The sequence below is a fragment of the Carcharhinus amblyrhynchos genome, chromosome 9, assembly GCF_965287045.1.
Source record: "Carcharhinus amblyrhynchos chromosome 9, sCarAmb.v2.hapA, whole genome shotgun sequence".
Lineage (NCBI taxonomy): Eukaryota > Metazoa > Chordata > Chondrichthyes > Carcharhiniformes > Carcharhinidae > Carcharhinus > Carcharhinus amblyrhynchos.
This window is the reverse complement of record NC_137332.1, coordinates 100,822,249-100,839,729: the sequence shown is the minus strand read 5'-3', so window position 1 is coordinate 100,839,729 and position 17,481 is coordinate 100,822,249. Positions and strand designations below refer to the sequence as shown.

At 45.8% G+C, this 17,481-nt stretch overlaps 2 protein-coding genes across 2 annotated transcripts in view; both read right to left on the bottom strand.

The window, feature by feature from the left end:
* Positions 1-17,481, bottom strand: part of LOC145348138 (class I histocompatibility antigen, F10 alpha chain-like) — a 70,754-nt gene that overhangs the window by 20,807 nt on the left and 32,466 nt on the right. Inside the window, exon 5 of the mRNA XM_080196300.1 lies at positions 3,126-3,230. Within this exon, the coding sequence (XP_080052426.1) occupies positions 3,126-3,230 (105 nt within the window). The remainder of the gene's footprint in view (positions 1-3,125; positions 3,231-17,481) is intronic.
* LOC145348232 (class I histocompatibility antigen, F10 alpha chain-like) lies at positions 5,175-12,396 on the bottom strand. Its single transcript, XM_080196432.1, has 5 exons — positions 12,261-12,396; positions 11,711-11,971; positions 11,114-11,386; positions 9,860-10,123; positions 5,175-5,311 (listed from the first exon to the last, which is right to left on the bottom strand). The coding sequence occupies exons 1-5, from the start codon at positions 12,322-12,324 to the stop codon at positions 5,175-5,177; spliced, it is 999 nt and encodes a 332-aa protein (XP_080052558.1). The 5' UTR covers positions 12,325-12,396.

Genomic DNA, 17,481 nt, shown 5'->3' with positions numbered 1-17,481 from the left:
TCACATTTGTATCATATGCATGTTGTAACCTTAATCAATAGTTGTGAGTGGATAGTGATAACTCCCATACCTTGATTGGTATGTTAGTTACTTGTAATCATGTCCAAAAGTATAACTGCTTGTGCAATTCTGAATTCTGTACTCTGGCTGGCTTTCTGGGATGCTTGCTATATAGCTGGCATAGATGTGAGACTTGGTTTGGCTATGTCAAGGGAAAGATGTTGTAACAACTTGAAAAGCCTGATTACCAAAAAGCCCCACAACACAGGGCAGTCAGAATACCTTAAACAGTGTAGCTCCTGATAGAGCAATGCCTGACAACCCTTTAGAATCAGTGCAGGGTAAACAATAATCGCCTGATGAAGGAGCAGCGCTACAGAAGCATGTAATTCCAGATAAATCCCTTGGACTTCAGCTTAGTGTTGTGAGACTTATTACTCCAGAATCTGTGCAGAATAAACAGGTCAGATCAGAATAGCTTCAAAAGTGCAGCTCCAGATGGAGCAATTTCTAATAAACTATTGCCACACTTCCATTCACAGAGAGTCACATATGTAGTGTTTAAATCAGTCCATCACTGTCATTTCAATGAAATTTTCCCAGATTCTCACATCCACTGTGCCACTGATCTCAGGACTGGTATCCCTGGATTACAAATGGGACACTGAAGATGAGAGAGAAGTACATCGCTATAGATTGAGGCAAACCCAGCCGAGCTGGAACACCCCCAACAAAACCCATCAGATCCACCCAACTCCCACATACACCAGCAGCAAAATCTATCAGACCCCGAACACCTAATACTGCAGAAATCTGGAATAGGACAGACAGCGTCGGAGTGAAATTAAAAGGGAACCAGGAAAGTAAAGTGAGGGCATGAAAATATCAAGCAACCTCCAAGGATGTTCTCTAAGTACATGAAGAGAAAAGGAGAAGGAAAGGGTCGGGTCTGTTGCAGGCCAATAAGATAGTCTGTGTGAGAGGGTGGAGAATGTGGTAAGATTGTGAATAAATACATTCCCACTGTCTTTGGGTAACAGGGAGCAATGCTAATATTGCTGTAAAGGAAGAAGAATGTGAATTACTGAATCAAATAAACATTGTAACAGAGGATGGATTAACAGATTTTAGAGTTTTGAAAGTCAATAAATCTCCTGGTTAAAAGAAGCAAGGGAGGACATTCAAGAGGCTCTGAGCATCAGAATCATCCATCCCGGGCTACAGGAGTGTGGAAGGAGATTAAAGGACTGCCAACATTACACCATGGATTGAAAAGGGAAGAAAAGGTAATCTGTGTAATTATACCCCAGTTAGTGTATCTTCAGTGTTGGAAGAATTATTGGAACCAATTTTGAGGAACAGCACAAACCTTCATTCAGGCTCAGCTGAATTAAAATTTGGAAGAGGTGAGAAGGAGGGTTGATGAGGGCAGTGGGGTGGATGTGGTCAAGGGAGATTTTAAAAATGCTTTAGACAAGGTCCCCATGGTGGATATAATTATGAGGAGCCATTGTAAATAGAGATGACACATTTACCTTAGCAGAGGGTCAAAAACCAGGGGCACAGATTTAAAATAATTGGGAGAAAGATCAGAGGGGGAAATGAGGAAGGGGTTTTTCACCCAGAGGGTGGTAGGGATCCAGGACTCACTGTCTGAAAGGATGGTAGAGGCAGAAACTCTCACCACATTGAATCAATTCTTGGATGTCAAGATGAAGAGTATTGATCCACAGAGCTACAGACCGAGTACAGGAAGGTAAGATTAGGCTGGAGAGTTCTTCATCAACAGGCAGGATTACGATGGGCTGAATGGCCTCGCTCTCAGTTATAAATTTTCTACGATTGAACATTCCATCCACACAACACCAGCTAAACCCATCAGAGCCCCAAACACCAGCTAACCCCATCAGACCCCAACACCAGCTAACCCCATCAGACCCCCAAACACCAGCTAAACGCATCAGACCCCCAAACGCCAGCTAAACCCGACAGACCCCCAAACGCCAGCTTAACTCCTAAATTCTACTTCACAACCCAAACATCCAACGAATGATCAGAATCATCTCAAAACACGACTGATATTAAATCCTGTGGGATCGGCACAGCTCAGTGACCAACTTCAATGAGAGATCGAGTGTTACAAATTCGTTAAGGAAACTGAGTATCTTAGCAGAGACTGGCGAGGCTGTGATGTTTCGACACCTCAATACCCACAATGTCTCCACCCTCAGACTGTACAGGAGCAGCCGTCTCCAGAAGGCCAGTCTCAAAGCTCAGTGTTGGATTGGATGAGCTGTTCTTTAGTGACTATACAGCGAGAGACAGACACTGAGCTCATATCCCACCCACCAGATTGTACAGTTAAATCCAACGGGAATATCCCAGTTAGAAGGATCAGCTCCCAATATTTATCAATACAGTTCATACCTAAGGAATGTGTGAAGGAGCTCGATGAGGAATCACCTTTAACAGAAGCTGTTAAAGGAAGAGGAGGCATTAAAAACTGTTCATTATCAGAGAGAGAAACTGTGGATGTGGTAAAGAGAAAATGAGAGAGACAAAGAGAAACATGGAGAAAGAAAGAGGTTCTCACACACAAACTGACGGTGACACACACAAGTAAACTCTCTCTCACACACACGGTGTTTGATGATCACCTTACCGTTTGCAGGATTGTTGTCGCTCTCCCCTCTCCCTGTAAAACAAGGAATGTTCAGTGAGTGACGAGAGGGAGAGAAAATCAGACGCAGAGGCTGGAACCCCCACAACCAAATTCTGAACCTTCACTCCCACCACAACCTGAGACCCTCGCTCCCACTCTGACCCTGGACCATTACTCTGACCTGAAACCGTCACAGATACCCTGAACTCCAATCCGCAATCTGAGACTCTCAGACAATTCACAGACACTCCCCCTTTATCATGAGCCCCCTACCCTCCCATCCCAACCCTGGGGATGTTCCACCCACTCTGAGCTTCTTCCCCCACAACCTCCACCCCACCCCCCAACCCCCCACCTCGCAACACCAATCTGAGACCCACAGCCTGAGCCACCCCCACCCTGGAATACTCTCCCAGAATCCCTCCCCCCAGTGAGGAGCTGCTATTTTCCCTCCAATTCCTACCTTTCTTCTTGTAGATGACGACAGCCACAATGATGAGAGCGATGAGCACGAGGACCCCGACCACAATCCCGACAGTAACAGCAACCTGGGAGTGAGACTTTGGTTCTGTTAGAGAGAGAATCAGAGAGACTGAGTGAATCAGGGAGAGGGAAAAGTGAGCATTGGAGAGAGAGAATGTGAGAAAGGGGGACAAAATGACAGACAGAGAGAGAGATTGAGAGAAAGAGAGAGGGCGAGCATCTCAGAGTGAGTGAGGGAGTGAATGAGAGATACAGAAAGCTCAGACAGAGAGAATGAAAGGGTGAATCAGAGAGAGAGGGAGAATCAGGAAACACAGGAACTGTCCATCCGGCCCATCCAGTTGATCCTGGTATTTATGTTCCACTTGAGCCTCCCCCCATCATTCCTCATCTAATTCAACCATTTTAACTCTATTCCCTCTCCCTCATTTGCTTGTCTATCTTCCCCTTAAACTATACTCTTCAGTTCAGCCACTTCCTGTGGCAGCGAGCTCCACATTCTCATCACTCTTTGGGTGAAGAGATTTCTCATGAATTCCCCATTGGGTTTCTTGTATTGATGACCACTGGATAGGTTCTTCCCACAACAGGGACACTCTCAATGTGTCTGTCTATAAAAACCCTTTCATCATTTTAAAGTCTTCAGATTAGATCAACTCTCAGCCTTCTGTTTTCCCGAGAGCAGAGACCCAGCCGATTAATCCTTTCCTGAGATATCCACCCACTCATTTCTGGAATCATCTCCGTAAATCTTCTCTACACTCTCTCCCCGACTCTATATCCTTTGTATCAAATGGTGACTGGAACTGCACACGGTCACAGAATTATCACATAATACAGAATTATGCAAAGTACTCACAATCAAACAACAACTGCACTGCGCGTATCATCCGCAGGCAGTGGGAATTGTGGAAAGGGCTAATGGGACTTTAAAAGAAAAATTACCTAAACTGACTGAAGAAACTGGATTAAATTGGCTGAGGGTATTGCCCTTGACATTGTCTCACATGCGGGTGACTCCCCATTCGCGGACCGGACTGTCAGCTGCAGATATAGTCTATGGTCGGCCAATGAGGACTGCCTGGGATGCCCATGAAAATCCCCTAGAGGGATTAGACCTCCATGTGATGGGTGAACAGATGGAGAATTATTTGAAGCAATTAACACTTTCTCTGAAGTTTCTCCACTCACAGATGAAACAGGCAAATCTCCCACAGACAGCAGGGACAGCTACCTCTCAATACCCCGTGATCGAACCTGGAGATTACGTATTGGTAAAGAACTGGGATAGGAAGAAATTCGGACAACGCTGGAGCGGACCTTTTCAACTACTACTGACCACATCGACTTCCATCAAGCTTGACGGATGTTCAAGTTGGCTACACTTGTCTGATTACAAGAAGATTGTCTCCAACCCAGATACGAACACAGGATGAAGATCTTCATTATATTTTTCGGACTTTGTGGACTATTTGGACTTATTGGACACATGGTAGTAAAAAAAAGTTACCAAAGACTGCACGCTAATACTTATATATATATATGTCATATATGTATGTTGAAAAATTGAATATAAGCAACTGTTGGGTTTGTAGCCACATCCCCGTCCATTTGTGGGAAGGAATACCTCTCCAATCCCTCCCATCCGATATAGCAGAAACAGTTGAATGGATTCGATGTCAAAACCCGACAGGGATCGGGGGAGATATTATAGAATGGAAACTGGCTGGCTATGAAATGATTAGGTTTTCAACCTGGTACCAGCCTGCTTATAATCATGCCTTGCTTCCACCCTCCCTTGTCATCCCCTTGAATGATGTGCGAGGTTCCCTATGTTTTAGTAAATCAGAGAAAGGAAAGTTGATGGGGCAAAATAGATGCAACCTTACAGCTGAGTGGCAAGGACCAAAAGCAAATCTATCTAACAAGGGTATGTTTGTTCTTGATTGGTCTAAAGTATGGAATATAACCTCCAATAGCTTGTGGGCACATACTTCCCAAACACCCTGGATGACATTGGCTGATGATTTTATGGCCTATAATGGAACAACTGACAAACGTAACAGCGGCAGAAGCCAGGACAACTGGACAGGCACTGGCCGAGATCTCGGCTGAGCTGGTGCTGTCCGGACTGTGGCATTACAAAATCGACTGGCTTTAGATTATCTGTTAGCCTCACAGGGAGGCACGTCTGCTATTATAGGTCAGGAATGCTGCACTTATATCCCAGAAACATCTGAAAATATCACCATCCTGGCTGAACATATTAAGAAACAGGCTACTCAGATTCAAGAGGTTGGCTATGAATTTCATGAGTATAACCCACCGGGTTGGTTAGGATAGCTGGGTCACGGATTATTCGATTGGATCTTTAAGGCTTTTATTTTGCTATTATTACTGTTACTTGGGATAGGATTGCTTGGTTGCTTGTGTAAATGCGTTACTAATCGAGTCATGGATATACCTGTTTAGTTAGTTGTCATGATATGACAAAAGGAGGGAATGTGTATGAATGAAGCAGTGCATGATGGGAAAAAAGGGTCAAATATTTGGTATAAAATAAAGGAAAGCTGACCAAGCTATTCCAAAAGGCCAGACCCCTGTAAAACTGACTCTGAATCACCTAAGTCATGACTAACACCCGAGAAGGCCAAATGACTGACTTCAGTCTGTCTTGATATGGTTGACTCCATATACCCTGAGATAACATACAGGAAATTAGATAAGGTCAGATGAGGGAGTCACAGAAATTTTTATTACATCGGGAAACAAGACATGATCAGGGATCACAGAACCTTCTTGTCCCCTCAAAGGGCAAGATAATATTACTGATGAGACAAAGAGGTCTCAGAGGTCACCAAATCCTAATACAATTGATGATGTATTACTGCTTGTGATACCAATTGAACATGTACACTGATAAGAAAAAAGTATAACTGTGGAACTGATTCTAGAAGCTGGCGCGGTCTTGGGATAGAGTCAGCAGTTTATAGGCACTGTTCTCTCTCCAAAATTCTGCCAGATACTGCATGCAGTTTTGTGGTAATAAAGGCTAGCTGCTTTTTCAAAGCAAACTTTGTTAAGTTTTAATATCACAGCTTGGAAAACAAGAAATTCTCCACTACAAGATTGCAGTTATAACACAGGAAACCCCTTTTGCAGCAGTACTGACATCCCTGTCTTTGAAGTTACTTGTGCGATTGTGACTATCCCAGCAGGACTCTTCCTGTTGAAAGCCTGTATCGTGATCTGCCATCAGCAGCTGTTAAAAGCCTGTATCGTAAACTACCATCTGTGTAACGATGTCTAACTAATACAAGTAGGTAAGATTTACAAAGTCTACAAAATAACAGCCACATTAAACTCTCTGTCTTTATACAAATGAGTGTTAAAGCATGTAAGACATGACCAAATTACTTATATTAATGTCAGGATCAATATAAGCCTGGGAAGATCAGCCATGATGAAGGGTTATGTTTGTGACATATTCCAGGTACAAAATCCATTAACCCTTTTCCTTCAGGCACAAAATGCATTCATCCTTTTCCCTACTTCACCACTGACCAGAAACTCAGCTGGACTCACCACATAAACTCAGTGGCTGCAGGACAGGTCAGAGACTAGGAATACTGTGGCAAATAACTCACCTCCTGACTCCCCAGAGCCTATTCACCATCTACAAGGCCCAAGTCAGGAGTGTGATGGAATACTCCCCACTTGCCTGGATGGGTGCACCTCCAACAACACTCAAGAAGCTTGACACCATCCAGGATAAAGCAGCCTGCTTGACAGACACCACATCTACAAACATTCAATCTCTCTACCAACGCTCACTTGCAGCAGTGTGTACTGTCTACAAGATGCACTGCAGCAATTCACTGAAGATCCTTAGACAGCACCTTAAAAATACACGACCACTTCCAAATACAGGGACAAGGACAGCAGATAAATGGGAAAACCACCACCTGCAAGTTCCCCTCCAAGCCATTCACCATCCTGACTTGGAAATATATCACCGTTCCTGCGTGGTCACTGGGTCAAAATCCTAGAATTCCCTCCCTAACAGCACTGTCACCACCACCTTCTCAAGGGCAACTAGGGATGGGCAATAAATGCTGGTCAGCCAGCAACACCCATGTTCCACCAATGAATTAAAAAAAAATTCCACTTTCTGTCACTCCGAATAACTCCTGTTACTCACAATCTTTGCTTCTATCTCAAAGTCAGTGAGTGAGCCATTCTGTCACCCATCCCCTAACTCTATATGCTTTCACCTTGTCAATCAGTCCATCACAAACACCCTTTTCTATTACATTTGAAAAATTAGATGATATTATATCTATTACAGTAACATTGTCTATTTCCTTTGTTACATCCTCAAAAAATCCACTAAGTGGAGTAGAACAAGATTTTCCATTTCAAAATCCATGCTGACTATTCATTGTTAGAGTATTTGATTCTGGATTTTCATGAATTGTCTCCAATAGAAGGATTTCCATTATTTTTCTGAATATTGATCTTAATCTGACTGAAGTAAACTTCCAGGATGCACTGGGTCCTGTCCTACTGTAATATTTGATATGATTTATTAGTCACATGTATTGGTATACAATGAAAAGTATTGTTTCTTGGATATACTGGGGCCTGTCTACCCTCAAATATCCCAGGCACACTATGCCCTACCTCCTGTAATATCCCAGGATACACCAGGCCCTGTCTACCCTCTGATATCCCAGGCACACTGGGCCCCACCTCCTGTAATATCCTGTGATACACTGGATCATCGCATACAGTAATATCCCAGGATACACCAGGCCCTGTCTATCCACTGATATCCCAGGATACACCAGGCCCTGGAAGGCTGCAATATCCAAGGATACACTGGGATTTGTTCTACTCTAATATCCCAGGATACACTGCATTTTGTATTATTGCAGTATCCCAGGATACACTAGGTCCTGTCAGGCTGCAATATCCCAGATACACTGAGCCCCACCATACTGGAATATCCCAAAACACCCCAGGTCCAGACTGACTCTAATGTCCAGTGTGACATCAGGCCCTGTGCTAATCTAATATAGTAAGAAGTATGACAACAGCAGGTTTAAGTCTAACCAATTTATTTGATAGTAAACTCACAAGCTTTCGGGGTTTGCCCTTTGTCAGGTGAATGGAGAGTTCTGGCCTCAGATTCTCCGGTCACCTGACAAAGGGCAAACCCCGAAAGCTTGTGAGTTTACTATCAAATAAATTGGTTGGACGTAAAGCTTGGTGTTGTTACACTTCTTAGTGTGTTTATCCCAGTCCAACGCTGGCATCTCCACATCTAATCTAATATCCCATGATACACTATATCATGTCACACTGTAATATGTGGTCCACTTTGGTAGGAAGAATGGTAGGAAGGACTATTACTTACGTGGCGAAAAACTGCAGCAGGCAACGGTGCAGAGGGACCTCGGGGTCCTTGTGCATGAGTCACAAAAACCCAGCTTGCAGGTGCAGCAGGTGGTCAGGAAGGCAAATGGGATGCTGGCCTTCATAGCGAGGGGGATTGAATATAAAAGTAGGGAGGTCTTGCTGCGGCTGTATAGGGCATTGGTGAGGCCGCAGCTGGAGTACTGTGTGCAGTTTTGGGCGCCGCACTTACGCAAGGATATTTTGGCCTTGGAGGGAGTGCAGAGGAGGTTTACTAGGCTGATGCCGGAGTTGAGGGGGTTGAGCTATGAGGAGAGGCTGAATAAACTAGGCTTGTACTCGTTAGAGTTTAGAAGAATGAGGGGAGATCTCATTGAGACGTATAAGATGATGAATGGGATGGATAGGATAGAGGTGGAGAGACTCTTCCCACTCAGAAAGGACAGTAGGACTAGGGGGCACAGCCTCAAGATAAAGGGGGGACGGTTTAGAACGGAGTTGAGGAGGAACTTCTTCACTCAAAGGGTGATGAATCTCTGGAATTCTCTGCCCGTTGAAGTGGTGGAGACTACCTCGCTAAATATTTTTAAGACACGGGTTGATGGGTTTTTGATAAGAGAGGGGATTAATGGTTATGGGGAGAGGGCGGGAATGTGGAACTGAGCCACGACAGATCAGCCATGATCTTATTGAATGGCGAGGCAGGCTCGAAGGGCTAGATGGCCTACTCCTGCTCCTATTTCTTATGTTCTTATTATGTTCTTACACCAGGCCCTGTTATACTGTAATATCCCAGGATACGCCAACATCAGTCATACTTTAATATCCCAGGGTACTCAGGGCTCTGTTGTACTGTAATATTGCAGGATACTCTTGGCACTTACCAACTAAAGGATCTCATGATACGCAGCACCCTGTCCCACTGTAATGTCCAATAACGCAATGGGTCCTGTATCCCAGTTATTTCCCAGGATGCACTGGGCCCTGTCGTGCTGTAATATCCCAAGGTACACCGGGCCTTATCCATCCTGTAATATCCCACAACACACTGGATCCTGTTGCACTGTAATACAGCAGGATACAGTGGGGTATGTTTCATATCAAATCCATGGATACACAATTACTTCCCTCTAATGGTGGTGCCATGATATATAACACATTGAAGGTTAATATTTATTTCCCTCTCTCTGTATCCCGGGTCTCAGGCTGTCCTGGGCTGACAGCTCAGCACTGACCCTCCCTCCTGTGATCCTGCTCTGAGGCTGGGTCCTCTCTAACAGTGAGAAACAGTCTTACCGTAAATCACCTCCAGTGTCTCCTTCATCCCGCTGTGTTCCACCCGACAGGAATACTCGGCCTGGTCCTCTGGATCGAACTCGATCCATTTCCGGATCTGGTAGGTGCTGTCGTGATTGGGTAAGATCCCAGTGGACAGAGTCTCACCAATCACCACTCCGTCTCTCCACAGATTCACCTCGATGGCCTGAGGGTAAAACCCGGTGACGGCACAGGACAGCCGGTTAGAATCACCCAGACGGGTAAAGGACACGACGGGGGCAACTGAGAGAGAAAGAAAGAGGAGTCAGTACAGGAACCTCGAGATAGAGAGTCCCGGCATCACCCCACTCACCGACTCTCACTCCCCCCCTCACTCACCGACTCTCACTCCCCCCTCACTCACCGACTCTCACTCCCCCCTCACTCACCGACTCTCACTCCCCCCCCTCACTCACCGACTCTCACTCCCCCCCCTCACTCACCGACTCTCACTCCCCCCTCACTCACCGACTCTCACTCCCCCCTCACTCACCGACTCTCACTCTCCTCTCACTCACCGACTCTCACTCCCCCCTCACTCACCGACTCTCACTCCCCCCCTCGCTCACCGACTCTCACTCCCCCCTCGCTCACCGACTCTCACTCCCCCCTCGCTCACCGACTCTCACTCCCCCCTCACTCACCGACTCTCACTCCCCACTCACTCACCGACTCTCACTCCCCCCTCACTCACCGACTCTCACTCCCCCCTCACTCACCGACTCTCACTCCCCCCCTCACTCACCGACTCTCACCCCCCCTCACTCACCGACTCTCACTCCCCCCTCACTCACCGACTCTCATTCCCCCCCCTCACTCACCGACTCTCATTCCCCACACCCCCGCCTCCCCCACCCGTCCCCTTCACCCCCTCCGTCCCCCTCCAAACAACCCCTCCCAAACAACCTCCCCCCGTCCCCCCGCCAAACAACCCCCCGCCTCCGTCCCCCCCCAAACAACCCCCCGCTCCGTCCCCCCCAAACAACCCTCCCCTCCATCCCCCCCACAAACAACACCCCCGTCCCCCCCACAAAACAACCCCCCCCAAACAACCCCCCGCTCCGTCCCCCCACAAACAACCCTCCCCTCCGTCCCCCCCCAAACAATCCCCCACCTCCAACCACCCCCCGCAACCAACCCCCCCTTCCAATCCCCCACCCCACCCGACCCCACCCCACTCACCGACTCTCACTCCCCCCCTCACTCACTGACTCTCACTCCCCCCTCACTCACCAATTCTCAATTCTCTCTGTCCGTACTCCAGGTATTTTCTCAGCCACTCGATACACTCCACCTCCAGGTAATCTTTCCATCGCTGAATGATGTCGGTCTGTCGGTCCCACCTGTTTTTGGCGCTCTCCCCCCAGGACACCGGGGTCACCCACACCATGCGATCCTTGTCGAAGCTGAGAAAATCATGTCCGTCCCACCCATACTGGTTGAATCCATTCGTGGTCCCATTATCCATCAGGTCACAGCCAGTCATCAGCTGGAGGAAATGGATCCCTGTGGATCAGAAACACAAACAGCCAATCAGAGACAGTCCCAATGGGTGATCCCACCTGCACAGCCAATCAGAACCAATCTCACCTGGTGATCTCATCCCACCAGCCAATCAACATCAACTACTCTTCCGAACCTCCCCCCCCACCCCCCGCCTCACAGCCAATCAGAGCCAGCCTCAATCCCTCCACACATTCACAGCCAATCACGTTTCCTGTCACATCTCCAATCGCAGCCAATCAGCCTCTGGCTCCCGGTTCCTGATCCACTCTGGGTTTCTCCTCATTCCCACCTGGATCCCCGAGTGCTGGGAGAGTGAGCACTCACCTCCTGTCTGGCTGCTGAGGGACATGAGGAGCTGAGTATAAACTTTAAAACCCATCTCCTGCTCCTGTGCGAGGATCTTCTTCCCCTCACAGGCTGCCGGACCCTCGCTCTCCACCATCCACTGCTCCCGGGGGATCAGCTCCCTCCGATCACTGTCGTACATAACAAACTGGACACCGTCCACATAACCGACACCCACAAACTCCGGGAAACCCGGGATCGGAGTCATTCCCGTGAGGAAATACCGGAGAGAGTGAGAGCCTGAAATAGAGAGAGAGAGAATTCAGGATATACACCCTAAAAACACCAACACCCTCACACACACACACACAGATCAGGGCATGAACCCCAAAACACTGATTCCAAACCGAGAGCAAAACCTCCACCCAGCCTGGCATTGCCCCTCTCACACCCCATCACTCACTGACCCAGGGTTAATACCCCAGTACCCAGCCTGGCATTGCCCCTCTCACACCCCATCACTCACTGACCCAGGGTTAATACCCCAGTTCCCAGCCTGGCATTGCCCCTCTCACACCCCATCACTCACCTGCAGACACCTCTCCACACAGAAGGACCAGCTCTATCAGTCCAATCATTGCTGCTTCCCTCATGTTGGGGAAACATTTGGAGGAAACTCTTTTTCAAAGAAAGGCCATTTTCTCAACTCACTCCTTCTGTCTTTTCCTGTTTTCGCTGAGCCTCAATCTGATTGGTTCAGTCCTATTTTGTGTCCAATCAGTCCATATTCCAAAGCCGGAATTGAACCCGAGTCCCTGGTTTGTGAGGAAGCGATACTAACCACTGTGCCACATGACTTCCTTCAGAAATCAATCAGAAAAGCAAATGGAGCCGACATCTTTATAGCAAAGGGATTCGAGAACAGAACAAAAAATTTTAGACCGTTGCTGAAACTGCAATTCTGTGTAGAGTTATCCTGGGATTTGCACAGAGAAGGTTTAACTGGCTGATTCTTGGAATGATTGGGATTTGTTTTATGAGGAAAGGTTGGGGAATTATTCATTGGAATTTGGAAAAGAATAGAGTGATCTCACTGAAACAGATTAGATTCTGATCGGGCTTCATTGGTAAGATACTGAAAGATTCTTTCTGTTGGTGAGCAATAAAACATGAGGGCAAAGCCTCAGGGTAAGAGGTGAACCAGTTAAAATTACAAGAAATTTCTTCACTCACCTTTGTGATTTACAACCCCAGAAAATTAAGGATGAATCCTTACTGAAGGTATTGAAGATAAATAGATCTGTGGTGTCTCAGGGAATGGAGGTTACAGAGAGCAGGACTGAAAGTCGAGGTGAGGCAGGAGATCAGCTATGATTGTGTTGTAACTCAGGACAGGTTCAAGGGGTTGAATGGACTATTTTTCTGTTATCCCTCACGTTCTCTGCTGACTTCTGGTTCAGATCTAACCCCAGCAATCCTGTAAGAGAATTTGCTCTAATACTTGTAATTGAAATACGTGTGATGAAGCAGGTTCAAAATGGAAGATGGAGTGAAACCAGCATGGCACTCAAAGTATGTTATCGAATGTAATTAGCATAGTAGTCAGACTGATATGACTGAATGAAATATAACCAATATAATTACCCATGTAACCCACCAAAGTTGATATAGTAAACACTTATTAATGAATATAGACAGTAGCCTCCTGAGGAACACTGGACGTTGTCCAGTTGTCCAGCTTAATACGTGACTATAGCAAAAAGGAGAGTAAAATAAACACGTTTTCTTCACTAAGTTAGCTAAACCACGATTATTGTATAAACAGAATAGTTTAGATAAGGGCAGAGACTGGAACTACCATGGTTTCAAGGGCAAAGAGATGTATTAATGAGGGACCAATCTCAAGCAGGGTAGATAAAGGGCTAGCCCAGAAATAATGATGGCTAAAACAAGGAAATCTAAGGGTAAGATAAGAGTTCTGAGATATGGAGCTGTAATGTGCATAAAAAGACTGTAAGCAGAATGATTCATTGGATTGATCCGGACATCCCGGCTTTATTGTCTTGTACTGGAAAATAAAGTCTACTGCTTGGAAGATCAAGACTCAGACTCTCTGTTCTAATCGGCTAAAATCATTTGTTGTCCTGGGGAACCATGACATCCCACCTCACACTCTATCACCCACAGAATTCATTGCGCACAAAGGGACCAGCATTATCAGTACCTCTGTGATACGGACCCTCTCAGTCTGTGAGCTGTGTCCTGTACTGATACTGTCCCTCTCAGTGTGTGAGCTGTGTCCTGTACTGATACTGTCCCTCTCAGTATGTGAGCTGTGTCCTGTACTGATACTGTCCCTCTGAGTGTGTGAGCTGTGTCGTGCACTGATACTGTCCCTCTCAGTGTGTGAGCTGTGTCCTGTACTGATACTGTCCCTCTCAGTGTGTGAGCTGTGTCGTGCACTGATACTGTCCCTCTCAGTGTGTGAGCTGTGTCCTGTACTGATACTGTCCCTCTCAGTGTGTGACCTTTGTCCTCTACTTATATTAAACGTTCTACCATTGAACCAATCACGATAACAATAGGTCTCAGCTTGCTGAGCCTTGTTTGAGGAATTACTGTGTTTGTTCAGGGAGGAATTGATTTGAAAAAGTGAATAGTTGATAAGACAGAGTTAATTGAAAGATAAAATAGTGTACAAAGAAACAGTATTTGGAGATTCAGTGCTTGGATTAGAGTAGGGAATTTGGAATGTTTGGGAGAAATCAACAGGAAGAAATAAATAGTGATCATGGAGTTATGAGACCAAAGATTAGATTATTGAATCATGATGAAGAAATGGATCTCGCTGCTTTTCAGAAATGGTCTGTTAATGTCCAGCTGGTGGAATATCAGAAGCAGATTAGGAAAAAAAAATAAAGAAACTCACAGTAAAGTTTAAAGTACTGTGTGAATAACTGAGTTGTTTATGTTCAGAGATATCCTCATTTGTAATCAAACAACTTCTCATTTTATTTTATCAATATCTCTCCATCCTGTGCACAAACCTAAAGCAATCTGTGTGGATGTGGGTGACATGGTGGCACAATGGTTAGCACTGCTGCCTCACAGAGCCAGGGACCTGGGTTCAATTCCAACCTTGGCTGACTGTCTGTGTGGAGTTGCATAACCTGGTCTGTCGGACAGTTAGCATGGATGTGATGGGCTGAACGGCCTCCTTCTGCACTGTAGGGTCTCTACACTTAACCTCTGGTTGAGTTGTGTTGAGAGAATCAATAAAGAGAGATGGGCGGAGGGAGGGGGGCAGTTGTTGATGTTCTGTGAATTCTGTGTTGAAGTTGGAAAATTCTGGCTGAACGGAGGCAGTTTGATCCTGTTGTCCGGATTGTAACCGTGGGGAGACAGACCAGACAGACCCGCAGGAGGAGGGGGGAAAGGGGAGAGTCTGAATGTGCGGGGTGGTCGTTGGATGGGGTGGGGAGACAGGGTGGGGGGCCACGGTGGGGGGACAGGGCAGGGCCGGAAGGATCGACAGAAAACAAAATGAGGTGATGTAGCAAAAGCAATCAGACCGCTAAACACCAACACAGTGAAACCGAGGCAGCACAGTGGCAACAGTTTCCTCACAGCGCCAGGGACGTGGGTTCAATTCCAGCCTTGGGTCACCGTCTGTGTGGAGTTTGCACGTTATTCCCTGTGTCTGCATGGCTCTCCTTCAGGTGCTCTGCTTTCCTCCCAAAACCCAAAGATGAGAAGATTCGGTGGATTAGCTATGCCAAATTGATCCTTGGTGTCAGGGGGGCTAGTAGGGTAAAGGTGTGGGGTTCTGAGTATAGATCCGAGGTGGGATTGTTGTAGGTGCAGGCTCAATGGGCCAATTGCTTCATTAACATCCTTTAGGGAAGGAGATCTGCCGGCCTTACCTGGTCTGGCCTACATGTGACTCCAGAGCCACAGCAATACGGCTGCCTCTCAACTGACTTTGGGCTACTGGGTTAGGCAATAAATACTGTAAGGAGTCTCACAATACTAGGTTAAAGTCCAACAGGTTCAAATAAAGCTTTAACCTGGTGTTGTGAGACTTCATACTGTGCTTACTGCAGTCCAATGCCAGCATCTCCACATCAATAAATACTGGCCAACCAGTGATGCCCATGTCCCACGAATGAATTAAAAATAAACATTTTAGTTTTCACAATGAAAGCTAATGGGAAAACCATTGAATGGCCGCCTTCCGCCCTGTATCAATTCTGTGATTCAGTGGTAAACTTTCCGATCTGCCCACCACAAGAATCAGCACGAACAGGATGGAAAATTTGACCAACCATTTAAAGGTCGATTGACCTTGTGTGGAAAGATCCAGTCTCAGGGCAGAGGCAACCGGAAAATCTCACCCTCAGTCTGGGTGATTTCTTGGGATCAAAAAAGTTTTTATTTGGGAAGAAATCTCTGGAACATCAGCATAACTTCTCAGCACAACAAGATTGCTGTTTGAATGTGGGACAATCTTAAATTTAAAATAGGTCATGGGGGCACAATGCAGTGGGTTAGCTCTGAGAAAATAAAATGTTGCTTAAGAGAAGGAACAAATTCGCAAAATATGTTGATCCCTGGAATTGAGAAAGAATCAGAAACACTCACCTTGGATGTAGTTCAGTGGAATATATCAATTGGTGTTAATCTATGTTTCAGTGTAGCTGAGGCTAACACATTGGCTGCTTTCTCTTAGAGATATTTGTGTCCATGTTGATTGACTTAAGAGAAATATATTTGGTGGTCTGGCCATGACCCGTTGGACATTCAAAGGAGATCTCGAGATAAGAGATCTCTTTTGGTCTTTAGAGAAGTAAACAAAAGTCGGGAAGGTTTATCAGATGGAGCATTTGTGGTGTGATTTGCATGGCTTCACCAGGAAGAAAATAAATTTGTTGGAGACACCATCATTTCGATCTCCTTTGACTTTTCTCAAATGATGTCTCTTTTGGAAGACCGTGCAAGTTCGAATGATGAAGTTGATTGGCAGGATACATTGCACAATCTCCACGGGGCTGAGAGATTTTGACAAATACAAAACAAGGATTTGTGGGAGGGTTTACCACAAAGCATGATGGGAGAAATCATCAAAGTTTTCCTAACAGGAAAAACCAGTTCTGACCAGGATTCTTATCTCCGCATTTTACTGGTGTTCCAAACTAAAGCATACACAACCAGTTCAGACCAGTATTTATATTTCCCCACTTTGTCAGTACTTGATTCAGAGTATCGAAGAGTAGGTCAGAATCAGTGTTCTTGTTTCCTGATTCAACGTATACAAGATCAGTTCAGACCAATATTCATATTTCCCTCTTATACTGGTTCAGTTAAAGTATTCAAGACAATTTGAGACTAGTCACCTTATTTCCCCATTTTACTCGTATTCCATTTAAAATATACAAGACCAGTTCAGACCAGTATCCCCGTTTCCCGATTTACGGGTGTCCCATTTAAAGTACACAAGTCCAGTTTGGACCAATATTCTTACTTCCCATTTTACTCATGTTCCATTTAAAATATACAAGGCCAGCTCAGACCATTAATCTTGTTACCCCATTTTAATGGTGTTTGATTTAAAGTGTACAAGTCCAGTTCGGACCAGTATTCTTGTTTCTGCGTTTTACTAGTTCTTCCTCCTGGGCCAATGAAGAGCATGTCAAGATGACTTTGAACAGAAGATTAAAGTAGGAATTGAAACACCAGTGTAAATATGCAGAAGTGTAGAGGCCTTGTGGTGCAGTGGAGACATCATTTGTTCAATGGCCTCACATCCTCTG

Excerpts from the sequence above, each read along its gene's own strand:
- LOC145348232 (XM_080196432.1), bottom strand. The coding sequence starts at position 12,324 with ATGAGGGAAGCAGCAATGATTGGACTGATAGAGCTGGTCCTTCTGTGT. Across the intron at positions 11,387-11,710 it reads CCTCAGCAGCCAGACAGGAG|GGATCCATTTCCTCCAGCTG; the intron begins GTGAGTGCTCAC and ends TCTGATCCACAG. Across the intron at positions 5,312-9,859 it reads GACACTGGAGGTGATTTACG|ATAATCTAAAGCCAGTCGAT; the intron begins GTAAGACTGTTT and ends TGAGGCTAACAG.